The sequence below is a fragment of the Capra hircus genome, chromosome 3, assembly GCF_001704415.2.
Source record: "Capra hircus breed San Clemente chromosome 3, ASM170441v1, whole genome shotgun sequence".
NCBI classification, from domain to species: Eukaryota; Metazoa; Chordata; class Mammalia; order Artiodactyla; family Bovidae; genus Capra; species Capra hircus.
In genome coordinates, this window is record NC_030810.1 from 115,935,422 (window position 1) to 115,954,458 (window position 19,037).

Genomic DNA, 19,037 nt, shown 5'->3' on the forward strand with positions numbered 1-19,037 from the left:
GGAATTTTAACATGTCACTATGATTGCACTGGAATGATGGCACAAAATGTCACTGAGTGTCCCCTTTCCCCCAAGAGCAATAACCATAAGAGGTGCCTGTTGACGTGGAAAGATACATGACATAAAATTTTTATGGACCTGGAATTTCAGCATTAATATAATGTAGAAAAGGAGGCAAGTTTTATATATATCTACTACTTTTTTTTTTTTTTTTGGCTACACCACATGGCTTGAGGAATCTTAGTTCCCCGAGCAGAGATTGAACCTGGGCCCTTGACAATGAAAGTGCTGAGTTCTAACCACTGAACCAGGGAATTCCTATCTACATTTTGTCTACTCAGAGAATCCATCCATACTTCTTATGTGATCTGAACCTCAAATACCACCACCAGTCTCTACTGAGACCAGTAGTGATAGTTCTGAAATCTCTCAGAGAAAGTTTTCCTCGGAATTATGTCACATGCCAAAGAATTAGATGTACTGGTATTTACAAAAAGGGTGAGAGTGAGGGGGAATTGGAGAGAAGAGGCCTACTTTAGTGAGAAACTTCACTTAATGTTTTCCGAAAGCAGTAGATGCTGTTTTGTGAGCATCTATACTTCTTGAACTGAAGCCTGGCTTCTGCTGCCCCCCGCCAGGTGCTGGTTCCTTCAGCCTGTGTTTAGCTTAAGCAGAAGTGGGTCTAGTCAGAATGAAGACCTCCACACAGAGGGTCTGCAATGAAGAGGTTGCCAGGGTCTCCCAAGCATGCTGTGGGTGATTTTGCAGCAGTCTCGAAAACCTCCTTTCAGATAAGTTAGAAACAATTGCCTTATCCTTTTCAACTTGGACCTTCCTCAGGTACTTGCTCCCCACTGAAGCTCGTTCCTAGTCTTGGCAGCCCTAGGAAAGTAGAATATCAGTGGTCTAAATTCAGGTGGTCTGGTATTATCTAGGTTTCTAACCATTCTTGTCCAAATCTAGACCCATTGTCCATAAGAAAAGATGGCTGATGTTTTTTGATACTTGCTGCATTTTTGCAGAATAGTTCCAGGTATGAACCACATCACAAACAGTGAATTTCAGTCATGGGGTATTCTGCTATTAAAGTTGAAAATCATTATATTGTTTGAATTCAAAATCTGGGACTTGGATTCCAAATCCCTATTGAAATAGAATGAATTTTCCAGGATCTAGTCTGCATTGTATCTGAATAAAAAAATAGAATCTTGGCCTATTCCAGGAACCTTTGCATCCTTCATTATGGAAATCCACGGTGCAAATAGTTTGTTCATTGAAGTGATTTATACATATGTTGCATCACCTTTGTCTTTCCCCATCCCAAGGCCATATCATTCTACATTCCCCATTACATCACTTCTTCCCAATCATAACCAGACTGTTTTACCATTGCTGAACAAGTTTCAGTGGGAGACAGTATGGTGTCATAGAAAGAACATTTGCTAGGAGCATGTTGACCCATGCTGAGTCAACCGTGGGATTTGGGGGAACTCGCTCTTTCTATTTGGGTTTTAGTTGCCCCATCTATCAGTCATGGTTGGTTGGACCACATGATACACTAAATCTCTGTCCCTTGTTCTCAAATCTAGTAGATGCCTTTGGCTATCGTCTTGGGTTTTTTGTTTTGTTTTGTTTGTTTCTTTGGGTCAACAATAACCCCTCCATCTTGAAATTCTCCTACTTCGGCTTCCTTGGCATTGTTCTCTCTGGAGTTTCCTCCTTCCTCTTAGGCTGCTTCTGCTCAGTCTTCTTAGAGAGTCTCCCATCTCTACATATCCTGAAAGCATTGTCCTTTCTTTAGTCCCATCTCATTATGTCCTAGCCCATTAACTATATTCTGACATATGTATTTTTTTAAATTCACTTACTAATGAGTCTTCCTTTGAAGACTCCCAAATGAAAATATGTTCATACTGAGAAACCCCCATATGTTTCTATAGACATATGCGTGTACATATATATAGATATAGATAGATATGGATGTATCTGAACCACTGTGCTGCACACTTCACCCTGACACAATACTGTAAATCAACTATACTTATTGTTTTTTAACTTCTTGGGCCTCACCCCAGTCCTTAATAAGAATTTCTATTGGGAAGGAGGGCCTTCCCAGGTGGCACAGTGCTAAGGAGTCTGCCTGCCAACACAGGAGATGCGGGCTCGATCCTTGGGCTCAGAAGATCCCTTGGAGAAGGAAATGGCAACCCACTCCAGTATTCTTGCCTGAAAAACCTCACAGACGGAGGAGCCTGGCGGGCTGCAGCTTCTGGGGTCACAAACAGTCAGACACAACCGAGCATACATGCATGAATGGGGAGTGGGAAGGAGAAGAGGAAGCCAGGACTCTGTCTTAATAAGCCTTCCAAGAACTCCTGACTTTGAAACTTTGAAAAGCAGTGTTCTACACACTTAATTGGAGTGATCCCCTCCTTGCTCACAGCTGCAAATATACTTCTCTTAGAATATCCCCATGAGACTTGTCTTCTAGAGTGCCAAACTCATATATCTCACTTTCCACGGGACTTCACCGTGGCTCTACCCATGCTGGATTGTTCAGAACATGAATCAAGCCTCTCCCTGAGGATCTATGATTCCTTTTGCATTGGTTGTCTCATACCGTCAGTCATCTACGTGTCTCTAGCACCCAGCATGTAGTAGACCCTTGTCAGTGACTCTTGCACAGTTCAGTTCAGTCGCTCCGTCGTGTCCGACTCTTTGCGACCTCATGAATCACAGCACGCCAGGCCTCCCTGTCCATCACCATCTCCCGGAGTTCACTCAGACTCACGTCCATCGAGTCCGTGATGCCATCCAGCCATCTCATCCTCGGTCATCCCCTTCTCCTCCTGCCCCCTATCCCTCCCAGCATCAGAGTTTTTTCCAATGAGTCAACTATTCTCATGAGGTGGCCAAAGTACTGGAGCTTCAGCTTTAGCATCATTCCTTCCAAAGAAATCCCAGGGTTGATCTTCAGAATGGACTGGTTGGATCTCCTTGCAGTCCAAGGGACTCTCAAGAGTCTTCTCCAACACCACAGTTCAAATGCATCAATTCTTCGGCACTCAGCCTTCTTCACAGTCCAACTCTCACATCCATACATGACCACAGGAAAAACCATAGCCTTGAGTAGATGGACCTTAGTCGGCAAAGTAATGTCTCTGCTTTTGAATATACTATCTAGGTTGGTCATAACTTTTCTTCCAAGGAGTAAGCGTCTTTTAATTTCATGGCTGCAGTCACCATCTGCAGTGATTTGGGAGCCCAAAAAAATAAAGTCTGACTCTGTTTCCACTGTTTCCCCATCAATTTCCCATGAAGTGATAGGACCGGATGCCATGATCTTCGTTTTCTGAATGTTGAGCTTTAGGCCAACTTTTTCGCTCTCTTCTTTCACTTTCATCAAGAGGCTTTTTAGCTCCTCTTCACTTTCTGCCGTAAGGGTGGTGTCATCTGCATATCTGAGGTTATTGATATTTCTCCTGGCAATCTTGATTCCAGCTTGTGTTTCTTCCAGTCCAGCGTTTCTCATGATGTACTCTGCATAGAAGTTAAATAAGCAGGGTGACAATATACAGCCTTGACGTACAGTGAATTAATTATCGAAAGCACTGATTCTATACATTGTTGAGTACATATGATATCCCCCTAGTGGTTCATGTAGGAAATGCCTGAATTGACCCAGCATCTTCCCTATATATGAGGATCTGTTCTCCTGTTGAACGTAATCATCTAGGAATGGCCCGTTTTCCACCCTTTTCCTTCTCAACCTTTCTCTCATGTAACTGACCACAAGCATTTCCTTCCCTCCTCAAAAGTCATTCCAAACTATCTTCATATTTCCCACTTTCTTCCAGCTCATCTAGTTGCCTCAGAAAAAACTCTGCCTACCTCCTTTCCTCTCTGTTCCACTTAAAAGTAAAAAACCAACCATGATTATGATTGATTCCTATGAATAATGAAAGTTACATCAAGAAAAACATGAGTTTGAGAATGAAATTAAATAGGCAGCAGTCCTTAAATGGACTCAGAAGTGGCTTTCCTCTTCTAGTTTGACTCTTACTGTAGGCACTAGCATTTACAATAAATAAACCTTTTTCTGAATTTTTTTTCTCTTGTTTACTAATATTGCAATGATATGGTTTGATTTTTACAACAGAGGCTTGTCATTTCTGCTATAGTATAAGCTGTTTAGGTCTATTAGGGGATAGCCATATAAGATTTAAAATTCAGCCAATGCACTTTAAAAATAAGTGTAGTTTTGCAAGAATTTTCTTTATGTGCCATTTTTGGGGTAAATTAAGTTACATGTAAAGCTGTGGTACCTGTGTTACCAACTTTTCCTTTCCTCATCAAATTCATGGTTTGTTTTGTAATTGTATAAAATCACAACATTTTAGTTTGAAATCACATCTGGAATATGGAGTATGAAATTCTTCCTAAAGCAGGAATCATGGGAATAAAACTTGAATTTCACTGTGTTTCCACTTGTCTCTGGCAGAGGTCTTTGTGTAAAAGGAACAGGTAAGAATCAAGCCAGGAAGGCCACTGTGAGCCACGTGAAGAAAATAAATTAACTAACTAACTAAATAAATAAATAGAAAATAAATTAACAAATGAAAGTAAATTAGGATTATTTTGTGTTTTGGCATTAACATTTAAAGCCTGAAATGCAAAGGAATAATCATTGCTATGCTTCAGATTTTCCTTATGTAGATAATGCCAAGATTCACACAAAATACTTAGTGAAATTTATTGGATTGAATTATACTGATCCTAAGGTCAGTAGTAGTACAGTGCAGCTAAGAAGCTAGTCCATAGTAAAGTTACTTAACTAATAAAAGTGGGAAATTAATCCATCCATGAAAGCACCCATATGTTGATCTAGATTTATATGGATATTTAAAGGTCTGTGTATTTTGATTGCCTAGAGTCAGCTTTAGCATTGGTAAGTAACAGGCATTTCTCCTGAAATGCTAAGTTTTTTTAGTCATATATTTACGAGGTAAGCAGATTTAAAATGCTTGCCCTGAAGTAAAATGGTCCTAGTTAAAAGAGCAGCTCCTCCATAGAAAAATCTTTGTCGCAGTGGTTTTCCTAGATTGTGTTACATTAAGCAAGAGAATCTCAGTTTATATAGTTTTCTTCAGGTCTTATCATTGATGCTGAGAAGTCAGAGCTAGGATAAGCCCAGTGAAACCCACCTCTTCAACTCTCTCATAAGCTCTGCCTTCTGTGATGTTTAAGTAGGAGGAAATGGTAACTTTCTTACCTTCTCTTAAATCCCTCTAGGTATCAAACTGGTTTGGAAATAAACGAATCCGGTACAAGAAGAACATAGGTAAATTTCAAGAGGAAGCCAATATTTATGCTGCCAAAACAGCTGTCACTGCTACCAATGTGTCAGCCCATGGAAGCCAAGCTAACTCACCCTCAACTCCCAACTCAGCTGGTTAGTGTTTTCTTTGATTTGGGGGAATGGTTCTCCATTTTTACATGTGCTTTCCCTGCCCTGGGATTTTCTTGTTTTGGATGGGTTGATTTATGTGTGTGATTGTCTTTTTTATCATTGATGCTACTTTGGGTTTTTCTTTTTATTTTCAAAATGCAATGTGTTTTGCTGTTTATAAGATGGACTTGGCTGAAGGTTTGCAGTCATGTGTCTATTGAAGTTGGACAGAGGTAAATTGACTGGTTTTGATAAGGAGACCTCTAAATTCTCCTTTCAGAGATTTTAATAAGTAAGCTTGACTTAATACTTTGAGATAGTCTCTTGGGGTTCACACATTTAGTTTGTCTCATATATCTATTTTGCTGATACCATCACATGATGTGTGAGTCATTTACTACCATGCAATCTACTCAGGAGTATTCACTCTTCTTTAAACATCCCATTAGAATGTTCTGGTCTGCAGAGCCAACTATGATTATTGCTATCAATTGTTTATTGTTGTTGTTCTTTACTGTTTTATTGTGTTGGTTTTCTTTATGTAAACTACAAAGAAAATTGCCAGTCATTAATTCAAATGATCCAGATTCCAGTTTTCCTATTATAGTATCTGTCATGTGCTATGCTCCTGATTTTATTTTAGTAAATGTGCATTATATCACTAATTTCAGGCTAACATATTTTAGGAGTTTGCCAGTTCTTAATTTCCACATGTGAAAAAAAATCATCTATAATACATAAAATATAACCTTGGTGTTTGTACGCTTGGTATTTATGGAAGGTATCCATGTTGGTGCTTTTTTAAAGGGAAAACCAGAAATAGTTCTTATTAAATAATTATTTATGTATTAATAATTAATATTAATAAAAGGTAGATTACAATATTTCTTCCCATAGTGAACCAGATGCATTGATTTTGGCTGTGGGGTGCATATTTAAGAAAATTGGTGCCTTCAACTTTAAAAGGTCACAGATTTAAATATGTTAGATCATAATATGACTTTTCAATCTAATTTCTAACATTTGGGGAGGTATGTGGTATCTTTGACCTCCCAGCTTGTTTGCCCACTAAAATAAGCTATCTTTCTGCCTTATGGTAGATTGTTATTGGAAATATGTAAGGCTCCACACACTAATGTTTTCTGTCAGCTTCTGGACACTTCTAATTTGTTATCATAAGGTTCTCCAAGTCACAGGGCTATACCATCACAGACTTCTTTTGTTTAAGTGGAATCATGCAAGAAGAATGGCCTGGGCTTTGTAAACATGGATATGGTAAAAGACAAGGTAGAATTCCATCCAGTTTTACTTTACCCAGCACTCCAGATTAGGTAACCATAGGGAACATATTTACTTTTTGAGGTTCTGTGTATGAGTGTGTATTTCCTTCTTTTCTCATCAAGGTTTTATTGACAAAGGATCCAGGCTAACAGGTTCAGTAACCAGAGAGTTTCCTTCTTTCCCATCTGGTCAATTATTAAGCATTTCAGACCAAACAGCACCAGTTGAATTGCACCGCTAGGCAGACATTTTCACTTGTCTTTGTGGAAGAAGTTTTATTCTGTCAACATTAGCAAAAACACACTCAACACTCTTGCAAAGGTTATCATAATGCAAAACAGATATCAAAATGACTTTTTCCTGTCCCTGCTATATCTGCCTCACAGATGGCTTAGCATGATTTATGACTAGTCCTTAGAAGGGCCCCATGGACCCCCTTCATTACTGAGTCCGTAACTTCTTTATTCTTTCTTAAAGCACTTACAAAAAGAAAAGTAAGCATTTTAACCCCCTCGTCTGTGTTTAAGAATTATGTTGGCTCTCTTGGAATGTCAGTCTATGATTATAGTTTTCTGAGAAATTTTTCTGGTAGCTTAACCTTCATGTGACTATTCTGAGCACAAAATAAATTATTATGGAAAATTTGAGCTAAGCTTTCCAGTGGTGCCTGAGTTGTTGGAAATAATATGCAGAGAAATCGCTTTGTATTTTTCTAAAATAGAGATAAAAGAAAATACTATTGTATATGTGCAATAGCATGAATTTTAAAAGATAAATGTTTTAACAAGAAAAGTTATAAATGGGTTTTTCTATATTTTCTTTGCTCTTAACACAACCCAAATCTTTACTCAAATAAAGGGAGAACTTTCAGCTTTTCACATAATGTGTTTATAATGTTGTATACCAGCTCCTTGATAATGATGTCAAAGAGTAAATGATAACTAATATAGCAAGTTTTACATAAGAGGGTAGTAAGTGAAAATATATTTTGTTTGAATTTGAAGTCCAGAGTTCTGAAACCTGGAAACTTTTTATATCCTCAGTATCGAAGCAGGAGTTTTTCCCAGAAGCTTTACTAAATATAAATACTTATTTCTACTGCAAGATATTTTGCAAGTAAATCTTCTTCCTTATAGAGGCTTTTGTGTGGAGAGCAGTATTTCACCATCTTTATTTAGGCCACTTCTAAATATTCCTTTTTGTTGTTATATGCCCAGCCTCCTATTTCCTTAGGCATGATTCATAAAAGTCACACAGGGCTGAGTCCTGTGAGGAATTAGCAAGCATTTAGAGATACTTGGAATACTTCATATTTTATGCCAGCAGAGCTGGGCAAAATGGATGGAACAAGGATGAAGAATAGAAAGAAGACAAGAAAATTAATTGTTTTGAGAAAAAATGGGGATCAATTGAAGCAATAGTTATAACCCTGGGTCCATAATTCTTCTGGAGTGAACTAAAGTGATGCCTTTTCAATTTCTTATTTTTGATGGAATGATGAAAGCAAGAGTTAATATCTCAGAAAAATAAGGCCCTTTTAGGAAGGTTGGATTATCTACTGGGAAAAGTTGGAGAACTTTTTAATATCTAAGAAGAAAGAAATTGGCTTGTGGGTTATAGATATTTTCTGTAGCATGGTATCACCATTGATATCTTATCAGAATCTTTGATTAGCTCAGCACTACATTTTTTTGAGGCTTGGAACCCATAGATTAAATTATTTTGCTTAGCTTTATGTGTGTGTGTCAAGGACAACAGGAGAGTCAGCCATGACAATTCTTCCTCTGACACTATAGTGACAAGCTCTAAACTCTTTAATATATTCTAATTGTACTCCTGAAAGGAAGTTTGGTGTTCTGAGGGACTGGTGGAAGATTATCATATTAAAATCTCTGGATGCTGGCTTCCTAACAGGAGTTGATGTATGGTACACATGGCTGGAGAGGAGAGGACACCGCCAGAGAAGTTCACTGACACTCACACTAAATCTACAGACACCACATGGTTTTGTTTTTTAAAACCAAGTGAAAGAATTTATCCCACTGATGTTTTCTGCTGTGTTCCTTCTTCCCATGTTTCTACCCTTAATTTCTAAGTGGAAGATGAAAACACAGCCTCCTGGAATTGGAGCTCTGGACATGTACAGTTACTAAAGTGATTTCATACTGAACTAGATAAACATGCCCTCTTGTACTTTGCCCTGAGTAGAAAGTAACCATGATTATTTGATTTTGAGAGGGGAAAATCATGGAAAATAGAGAAATGAGCATGATAGAGTTGAGCTTACATTGAGCAAACAGGCTCTGTCTTCCAGCCTTCAAATAGTGTGGGAGTCCAGTCTGATCAGACTGGCTACCTAATCTATGTGGAGCTTTGATGTCTAGACTGCAGAATTTAAGGCAATACTTGCCATTAGTCTGCTTCCTAAAAATGCTGTGAGTTATAATGAGCTAATATTTTTAAACACCTTGAGTTCCTTAGGAAGGAAAAGGAAATTCATTTTTGTTGTAGGTCATTGGTTCTCAGTTGGGGTAGACTTGACATTTTTAGCTGTTACAGTCAGGGGGGTAGGCGTTCCTGGCACCTGCTAGATGGAGGCCAAGGATGCGTTTGATCGTCTTATAATCCATGAGATATTCCTCAGCAATGAAGAATTATCAGGTCGAAAATGTGAATAGTGCCAAGGTCAAGAGATTCTGCTCTGGGTTTAGATTTTATGATTATTATACTTTTTTTGGATTTTGAGGTTAGCTGAGCTTTTGTTTTTGTTTTCTGAAGAAATTTAATTCTGGAAACTCTTTAAGAGTAAAAATAGGGTGTTCAGGAAATTGTCTTATGAAAATGGATGTTAACACATCTCCACATTGTGTTTGGGTGAGCAAATGCCTCAAAATCCATAGATGATCTGTTACTTCTGTTTAGTTGAGTGCAAATTTAGTTTTTGTATATGCCTCCTAATGTCTAGATTACAGTGTAAATGAGCCACTTGCCTCCCTCCCCAAGCCAAACTCAGAACCATTTAACTGGTAAGCATGTCTAAAACCGTGCTTCTAGTCTTTGCCATTGCTTTATAGCCACTCTCAGGTGAGGGTTCAGACTGACATTCTCAGCAAGCCAGGTAATTCTGTGTTAGTTCTTTGAGAATTCCACAGCACCTCTGAGAGAGCCCACGTCCTGTTTGTCTGTGATTCACATCCTTCCCAGGAGGTTATCCAGTCTAGAATAAGTTCTTTGCAACTTCCAGTGCCAGATGAAGAATGTGTCTTCCCGTCGTTATTGAGATTTTTGCGTGGACTTGTGTCTGCCTTATTGCAGTAGTCATGGCACCTAGTCTCTTCCCTCAGTGCAGTCACTGCCTCTAGATACTTATCAGAGAAGCAGAAACCGTGGCGCTGTTGTACACGGATGTGCAGAGACAATGAAATGCTGAAACAGCACGGCCAAAAGCACGGGGACTCCTGCAATTACTGCTCTGATTCAAATGCATTTGTACATGAAGTACATTGATATGCGCATATTTGTCTCTATGTACATTAGGCAGCCAGACATATTTACAATTTATCTATGCACATATATTTTTTAAAATCATCTGTGTCAATTGCAGTGTCTGTCTTGTAAATGGCACATTCCGTGCCTTCATGGTTCTATGGATGCCATGTTCCTTGGCATCAACATAGCCCTTTGGGGCTTTCTTCCGTTTCTCAGTCTGTGTGCTAATTTCCAATAAAGAGTCAACCAAGCATATAGAGTGTATGTTTATTACATGGTATTTGGTTGGGAGAGAAATAGAATACCTGAGCTTCAAACTGAATACTCTCAGGGGAAAAATCTGATTCGTATAAACAATTATAATTTGGGTTCTTAGAGCTGCTGGGTCTTGACTCTGATGACATCTACATGTGAGCATGTGTTGTAATATTATAAAGGTATTAAATACTATTTAGATTATGTTTCTGTGGTTGAAAGAAAGACGTGAGAGGGATGTAACTACAGATCATATATTATATATCTCAACATAAGAATGTGATCTGTACTATGCACTGCTTCACCTACATGTTAGGGAGGACTGTTTGACAGATGTACACCATATTAATGGAAAGAAAGTCCACACCAAAGCCTCCGCCCACTGACTGGGTGTAAACCATACCTGGTCAGATCTTACACTTATTTTGCCTAAGACCCAACTTTTCTAGTTCCTTTCAGATAAATTAAGCCTAGAAATGTGTTTCCTGATGACATACACAAGACACGTTGCAGAACCATGAGAATGTCATAGTTCTTTGGATGGTGTTTGCCTTGTCCCCTACCCCTCAAAGCAGTCCCTTTTTCACAGGAGAAGGAAGTAAGAGTAGAGGGTCTGTCTACATAGCAGAATATTAACACTGAGCTGGTTCCTTGCATATGGATTAACACCCCAAAGAACAAAGCAGGAAGGAGATGTTTCTTAACTTGAGGTTTTGCCCAGGTAAATTGTCCTCAAGTAAATCATCTGGTCACTAAATGACTCTTGCCTTGGAAGTAGGAGGGTACCATGAAGAGTTAAGGAAAGTGGCAGAGTTTAGAAATCACCGCTAGTTAAATGGTCCTTCCATGGAACAAACAAACAAACAAACAAAAAACCTCCTGTTCTGCTTAGCTGCAGCTCTTCATGTGAGGTGAGGCAGCTCTCTAGGACAGCAGAGATCCCCATCTTGGGAGAAAAGAGAGTCAGAGCTGGGGCATGAATCATTGTTGTGTGATTCCGCACGGATGATGGTGGTCTCAGAACTCAAGGGCAAGAGTGCAATTTGAGCACTAAAGGGATGGAAAAAATAGAGTGGAACTGACCTGGGTCCCTGAGGTCTCTCCTTTTCCAGGCTAATGTCATGTTTTAACCAAACCTTGCACGTCGAGCTTTCTTTCCTAATGCGCTGAGCTGCACGATGACTTCAGAATAATAATAAGTTTTTCCACGGCCTTGTGTTTACGTTGAGGTGGGGACTAGGTTTACCATAGTGGAACCAGCGGAACCCGGTGGTGCCTGCAGGCTGAGTCTAGGAGAAAACGTCATCTCTAGGAGTTGAAAACAGATGGTTAAATGCTCTTCTGGAGACCCACTTGATCATTATTATTATAATTTCATATTTCATGCATGCCTGAGAATTCCTGGTTCAATTTCTGTCTCAGCTTCCTCCAAAACGGCAGGTGGCAAGAAGAGCATATTATTTTCATATATTTTTTCAGTCTTTGTGACTCTCTTAGACTGTTTGCCACCCAGAAGGGGACATCATCTTTCTAGAAAATCAGGAATGTCAGTGACTTGTACCCCAGAGCCAGCCCTACTGTGCAGCGTTGCCTTCGTGCCCTCCCACCCCCAGGTGCTGCTCCCCACATGAGGGTAGATGGGTGTAGCATTAGTTTATTTAGAATCTAGCTGACAGCTCAGGTGCTCCATCATGGTGGCAGAAATATCATCAACCAGCCCATAGTCTCCGGCTCACGGTCCCCCAGCCAGTCCCAGAGTTTTAGAGGCATGAAAGAGAGATCCAGGGGCTGGAGGCTGTCTCCAGTTCAAACAGACCAAGTTGAGAAGAATACATGTTTCCTTTCTCAGCTTAAAGTTGCTAAGGGGAAGCAGTCCTACAGTCAATTTGCAGGGAGATGGGGGCTTTACATAACATGAGCGATATGCACCCTTTATTGCTTGCTCTGTTCTTCATGCTACTAACCAGACTCTGTTGATATTGTTTTGATTTGTTTTTGTTTGAGGGGGGTTGCTTTGCATGTCATTCTTCCTCTTGGCTGTTAGTTGCGGGGGTTGAGCCTTTTCCTTTCTGTGATTCAGGTGCCTCACTCTTTCCTTTCCAGGTTCTTCCAGTTCTTTTAACATGTCAAACTCTGGAGATTTGTTCATGAGCGTGCAGTCACTCAATGGGGATTCTTACCAAGGGGCCCAGGTTGGAGCCAACGTGCAATCACAGGTAGGGACCCAGCCAATGTGCCGCCAGGTGAACGCCTTAGAGTCCAGGAGCCGTCAGTCGGACTGGCACTTCCGCTTCTGTCCAGATAGAAAGAGACAGAGAGATGTAGAGACCAAACCTTACCAACAACCAAACCAAAACAAAGACAACCACTGTCGTGGGGAATCTTGTCCACACTTTGTGAATGCATTTGGCTCTGGCTTGTCAGTCATACGAGGAAGGCAGGAGAGGAGCGAGCGCAGGGTGAGGTGGCTGAGGCAAGTGGGCCCAGGGTGTTCTTTGCTCACAAAAGGGAAAGGGAGGAGTTCAGTCTGTCGGCTTGCTTTCCAGGTTTCTTTCTGGTTTGTTGGCTTTTCCGCACTCGACATTTGCCCCATATGGAGGTCATTAATGACTAGGCACGTACCTAAGTATCTCAGGTTTTCATGTTAGCCTTTAAAAATACCCAGTCAGGTTGACTAAACTCATCTTTGTAGTCATCCTTGAGGGTCAAGGGACTTGAGCTTCTGGTGACAAGTCTGGTCCGTGCTGGGAAACAAAACTCAAGTCGTGTGGCGTAAACCCTCGGCTCTCCTTAGTCAGCAGCTCGCCTTCACGACAACTCAGAAGCCATCCTTCTGTGTGAGCACACAGCCTGATGTGATGGGGTGAAGTTGTGTGCTCTGGGTCAGGGTCGCTAGGGCCCACCCAGGGTCCCACCTGCGTGAGGAACAAGAAGCATTACGTGCCTGGAGTAGACTAGCTGGCTGGTGACTCAGCCCCTTGCTTTGGAAACATTGCCTGGCACCAAGTATGAAGACACACAGTCAGACTTTGGCCGGATGACTAGACAACTGGCCATTATTTAAGTCCTCAAAAAGACAGCATTAGTTGCACACTGTTCTCTCTGTGAGGTGGCTGGCTGGCCCTTCTAAATAGAACCTTGACTTTCATAAGCTCCTGAGCAAAGAAGTAATATAGGACGATCTGGAGAGAAGGGAAAAATCTTTGAGTCTCGCCACTCACCCACTCCCTGCTGTCTTACGCAACAGTAGTTTCATTGTTGGGAAACCCAGCTTTCTTTGACCGTTTTTGTCTCGCTTACTAAGCTCAGAAAGGATAATGGATTTGGCAGAGTGGAGGCCCAGCCTCCTAATGGTTCCTTTCCCAGGAAGAGTATCTCCAATGGTTGCATTAATTTGGCGTGCCCAAGTGGTAGCCTGTGTGGTGATGACCTGTCTCACTTAGCCTGCATCTCTCTGACTAATCTCCTCTCTGTTGTTGTTCATCCGTTTAGGTGGATACCCTTCGCCATGTTATCAGCCAGACAGGAGGATACAGTGACGGACTCGCAGCCAGTCAGATGTACAGTCCGCAGGGCATCAGTGTAAGAAAACAAGGCTCCCCCCACCCTTTGTTTCTCTTCTATCACTGCCAATTATTTCAAAGCCGTAGGGCTCAGAATGCCACTTAGTAGGACTTATCTTAGCTTTACGGTCACCTAGTTTCTTGTTTCTGTATCAGTCATGCCATCGGCAGCATTCTACCCTCAAAAAAAGTGGCGATTGGGCAGGCTTCATGCAGGCAGCTGGCGTCTAGGGCTGTCACACACAATCAGTGTTTGCATGGCACCTGCGGCCACATGCTTTCAGCTGAGAGGGGCTGCCAAACAGGTGACACCTAGTACAGTGGTAGGAGATGTCGCCACAAGCAGGGACCTGAGAACCTGGTGGGGAAAGACCGGTAACCAGAATCCCTTGCATCCTGGTCTGTGGTCTTAAAAAAAACACCTTTCTCCAATCTAAGGATGATTTTTAAAAAATTAACACAGAGGCTGGCGAGGTTGAAGGGGTGGGGAGGGGTGCAGACCATCTTCTACTTGTTCTTGGGTGCACTGGCGGCTCCTGACTAGCATGAAAATTCATAGCGACAAGCTATGTCGCACAGAGTGAAATCGATCAGACAGACACAAGGAGAACCGAGTGTAGATTTGGGACAGCAATCCAACTTGATTTCTCAGATCAATCGTCCGCTATCTCAGCAGCGGTGACAGCAAGCTGGGACAAGAGGGCAGTCTGGAAAAGGAGGCTGTTCTTTGGATCAGGGGCGATTGCCTAGGCTTTTAGAGGTCATGAGGTGCTCCAGTAGAACTACTGGCTCAGAACTAACTAAGAAAACTATGATTGGATGACGGTGAGGATTTTTTTTTTTTTTTTCGTTTCTGTTGTTGGGATTAAAATACATTGGGGATGGAAGGAAGGAAAGGTGGGCATTGTATGTTAGTGTAGTCCTCACCTATACTAATTGAGGCATGGCATCTGCAATGAAAATAGTGAGAGCTTTTCAACTCTACATTGGTGGAATTGTACATGACGATGGCCAGACTGGAAGGAAACAAGAGGGTACCAGCTGTTTCATCAGATGAGGAATGGTTGAAAAAACTAGGAATTCTTAACCTATTAAAGAGAAGGTTTGAATGGTAAGTAATAGTTTGAGACATGCTGTCATCTGTGAGATACTGGCTTCATTCTGAATGATCTAAAGGGAGTAGGGTAGAATCCTGAGTAGAAATATTTTACTTCAACATCGGAAGGGCCTTTCTTACAGTCAGCACTATCCAAAGAAGGGGTCTATTGCCTATGGAAGCCAAGGATTCCCCATCATTGAGCATTCAGGCATGGTTTGGCTAACTATTAATACTTGGTCAGGATGTTGTGGAAGAGGGTTAAGTACCAGGTGGTGACTGTCTTGGTGACTTTCAAGGCCTCTTCCAATTAAGAATTCTTTATTTTCTACCTTCCTTTGGCAAAATCTCTTCTGAATTTCTATAATATTTGTCAAGTTCCCCTCTGGGAGGGAAGTGGGAGGTCAAAGCTGACCCTGTTAAACATACTCTGGGCACCTGTGTCTGTTTTTTCAGAAAGAGTTTCCAGAGTAGAAGGATTTTTCCCTTCTTGTACTTCTACTAATTTTTATTCTTGTATTCATGTCTGACTTGCCAGGTGCTTGCTTAGAAAAACCCAAGACAGTATGGTGGAGAATTCCGTTCTCAAAAAATGGATTCCAAATGAATTAAGTTGTTCTGTGTTGGGAGAGGGGGGTTTGTTCAAGTGCATAGGGGTGTATACATTGCCTGGATCTTTTTGAGCTGGAATATAGGTCTTTCCATGAAAAGTTTTGCTCTGTGTATAAGGGGATGAGAGGAACATAATGAAGGATGAGAGTGTGGGGAGGAGACTGTGGACACACTCAGAAAGAGAACTGAAGAAACTCCACGTGACTGGGCAGGAAGTTGGGCTGACAGTTCTGCTATTTGGCATCTTTCCTAATTGAGCAGAAGAGAGCCGCCCTCAGACTCAGGGGGCTCACCATGGGCCCCTCTGACGTCATCTGGTGGGCTGGGAATCATTTCTGAAATAGTGTAACCACACATGTGCAGACTATTATGTCTGATTACATAAACCCACCACAAAAACTGGGCTGGAAAATGCCACTTGAAAGAGTCTCATTTTGCATTAATTTTTTTCCCCTGTGAACTGTGTTTATTTTATTTCAGGGTCTTTAGTACACAGGGTAAATGAATCAAAGGCTGATCATAATATGGTCTGTTCTTTTGGTATCAATTTTAAGCTGTGTCACCTGCAGGAGACTAAGCTTGTCAGAGCTATTTTTGGAGAGTGGTATTAGATACCGAGACATGTGTATGTACAGAGAGGGGTACTGGCTGCTAGGAGGAGAGAGAGAGAGAGAAAGGAGTGAGATGAGAAGAGACAAGGACAGGAATGAAAGATTTGAGCCAAGGAATAAAAATAAACAATTCCAAAACCCAAGGAGGCAATGGAATTCCCAGCTGGGCTCTGGATTGTGTTTCACTCAGTGGAGGACGTTTTCTGGGCAGCCTTTATCTGCTCTCCTGACTAGGTTTTTACAGCACCCACATCTTATCCAACCAGCGTCTATTTTAAACCTCATGGAGTTCAGACCACTTGAATTAACTCAGCCCATGTTCAGTGGAGTCACAATGTGTCGTGGCAAGAACCCTACGCTGGGAGTTGAGAGACTCTGGTCCTTGTTTCTCTCATGTGTCCATGAGCAGGCATCAAACCTTGCCTTTTATAAAATGGGGGTAGTATTTCCCGCTCTTAATATCTTCATGGCTGCTTTAGGGGAAATGAGAAAATAGGTAGGAAAGGGCTTGGCAAAGCATCAGTTGTTCCACATGAGTGCAGATGAAATGTTGTAAGTGATAACTTTCTAATTTGACCCTTTTCCTCCGTGTGAGCAGTTTTCCCAGTAGGTAGTTCCTAGTGAAGATAGGTTAGGACACAGTTGTCATTTTTTTTTTCCTCTTCTGATGGAAAGGTATGCTTTTGAAAAGGATACAGAGTTATACAAGGCTTAAGGACCCCCTTCCTTAGCCGTGGTGAGGGTTAAATTATAGCTCCTTAAGTGCTTTGTGTTCTCAAATGACAACGGGCAATGTTTACTGGGCTTAGAGTGGTTCTAAGAGATGGAGGGAGATTATTGCACTTCTCCATCCATCAGACAGACTGAAAGATCACTTAGCTCTCAAAGCCACTCTTTCCTTTTCTTTCCCATGGCCACCATCCTTCTTCTAGAAAAGTTTATTAGCTAGGCTATTGTGAATATTTCTTAATTATCATTACTGCCTTCAGTATTGCCAAGAAATCATGAGCACCTCTATTGCCTACCTAAGAAAGTGCAGTCCCTGAGACTGACATTCAGAATCCTCCACGCGCTGGCCCTATCTACCTATCCATCCCCCTCATCCTGTCATCCAATAATCTTTGGATGCCAAGCAGTGTGGTCAGCTCACCTTTACCTGGCTACACGCATCCCCCAACCTTGACACCTATGTGTCATCTATGGAAATATCCTTTCTTCCTACATTACCTTCCGTTTCCCACCCACTCCCCCACATCCCACTGACTGCCCCACACCTAGCTCCTCCTTACTGTTTGTCTTCTTAACTCCTTCCCCTCGTCTCTCTATCAATCATATAGACACATTCCCTTGCATTACAGATATGTGCACAGACACACTTCACACTCTGTATTTCATTCCCAAATACATGTATATATTAGTTGCTCAAAACATGTTTGTTGAATGAATAAATCAGATAGAAGGAGACAAGTTACCAGTGAATTTTAAAATGCCACATCTTACATACAGCTGTAAAGGATCCAGTAATAACTTTCCCCTTAAATGACTTACTAACTCACACTAGGCTCTCTTTTTAACTCAAAAAGCTTTTTAAGTATTCCTTTTTGGAGAAACTTTTTGACCAAGGCAAATTCTCTGAGAATAAGAGTCAGATGAGCATTACATAAATTAAGCTGTACAGTGATGATATGTTCAAGTGAATTATCACTTTGAATTCCTTAATGCTATCTTTCCTAAAAGAATCCCCTTACCAAAACCTGTTTGTGGGGTAGCCATCCACATAGCAAGAGAATATCTTTTCTTTTTTAAAAAAATTTATTGAACTGTAGTTGATTTACAGTATTGTCTTAATTTCTTCTGTACAGCAAAGTGACTCAATTATACATATATATACACACATATTCTTCTTCATATTCTTTTCCATTATGGCTTGTCACAGGATGTGGAATACAGTTCCTTGTGTTATACAGTAGGACCTTGTTGTATATCTATCCTGTATATAATAGTTTGCATCTGCTAATCCCAAACTCCCAGTCCTTCCTTCCCCTCCCCCGAGTCCCCCTTGGCAACCACAAGTCTGGAGAACATCGGTTTTTATGGGGTCCTCAATACTATCTCTACCAGACTTTGGACCAGAACCTGTACGAACAGGTGAAAGATGGCAGCAACTTGAAGTCAGGAAACTTGAATTCTTCTTGTGGCTTTTCTTCTGGCAAGTCTCTTCGTCTCTATTTCATTCATCTGTCAAATTTTCCCAATGAATAAGCTCTAAGGTCCTTTCTGCTGCTGCTGCTAAGTCGCCTCAGTTGTGTCCGGCTCTGTGCGACCCCATAGACGGCAGCCCACCAGGCTCCCCCGTCCCTGGGATTCTCCGGGCAAGAACACTGGAGTGGGTTGCCATTTCCTTCTCCAATGCATGAAAGTGAAAAGTGAAAGGGAAGTCGCTCAGTCGTGTCTGACTCTTAGCGACCCCATGGACTGCAGCCCACCAGGCTCCTCCATCCGTGGTATTTTCCAGGCAAGAGTACTGGAGTGGGGTGCCATTGCCTTCTCCAAAGGTCCTTTCAGCTTAGTTAATTCTGGAGTCCTACAAGTATGTTTTTTGATTTCTACTGTTCGCTCCAGGGACCCCAGATTCAACCGTAAGCTCCTCTCGCCGGACAACTTTTCCATTTGAGTTAGCC

The 19,037-nt window shown here is 41.4% G+C and overlaps 1 protein-coding gene across 4 annotated transcripts in view; it reads left to right on the forward strand.

Moving 5' to 3' along the window:
• PBX1 (PBX homeobox 1) overlaps positions 1-19,037 on the forward strand; it is a 336,966-nt gene that overhangs the window by 249,429 nt on the left and 68,500 nt on the right. For 2 of the 4 annotated variants that reach the window (XM_018046429.1, XM_018046428.1), the window contains exons 7-9: positions 5,293-5,452; positions 12,578-12,690; positions 13,967-14,056. In XM_018046429.1, the coding sequence (XP_017901918.1) occupies positions 5,293-5,452; positions 12,578-12,690; positions 13,967-14,056 (363 nt within the window). The remainder of the gene's footprint in view (positions 1-5,292; positions 5,453-12,577; positions 12,691-13,966; positions 14,057-19,037) is intronic. The other 2 variants (XM_018046431.1, XM_018046430.1) reach the window with 1 other exon arrangement.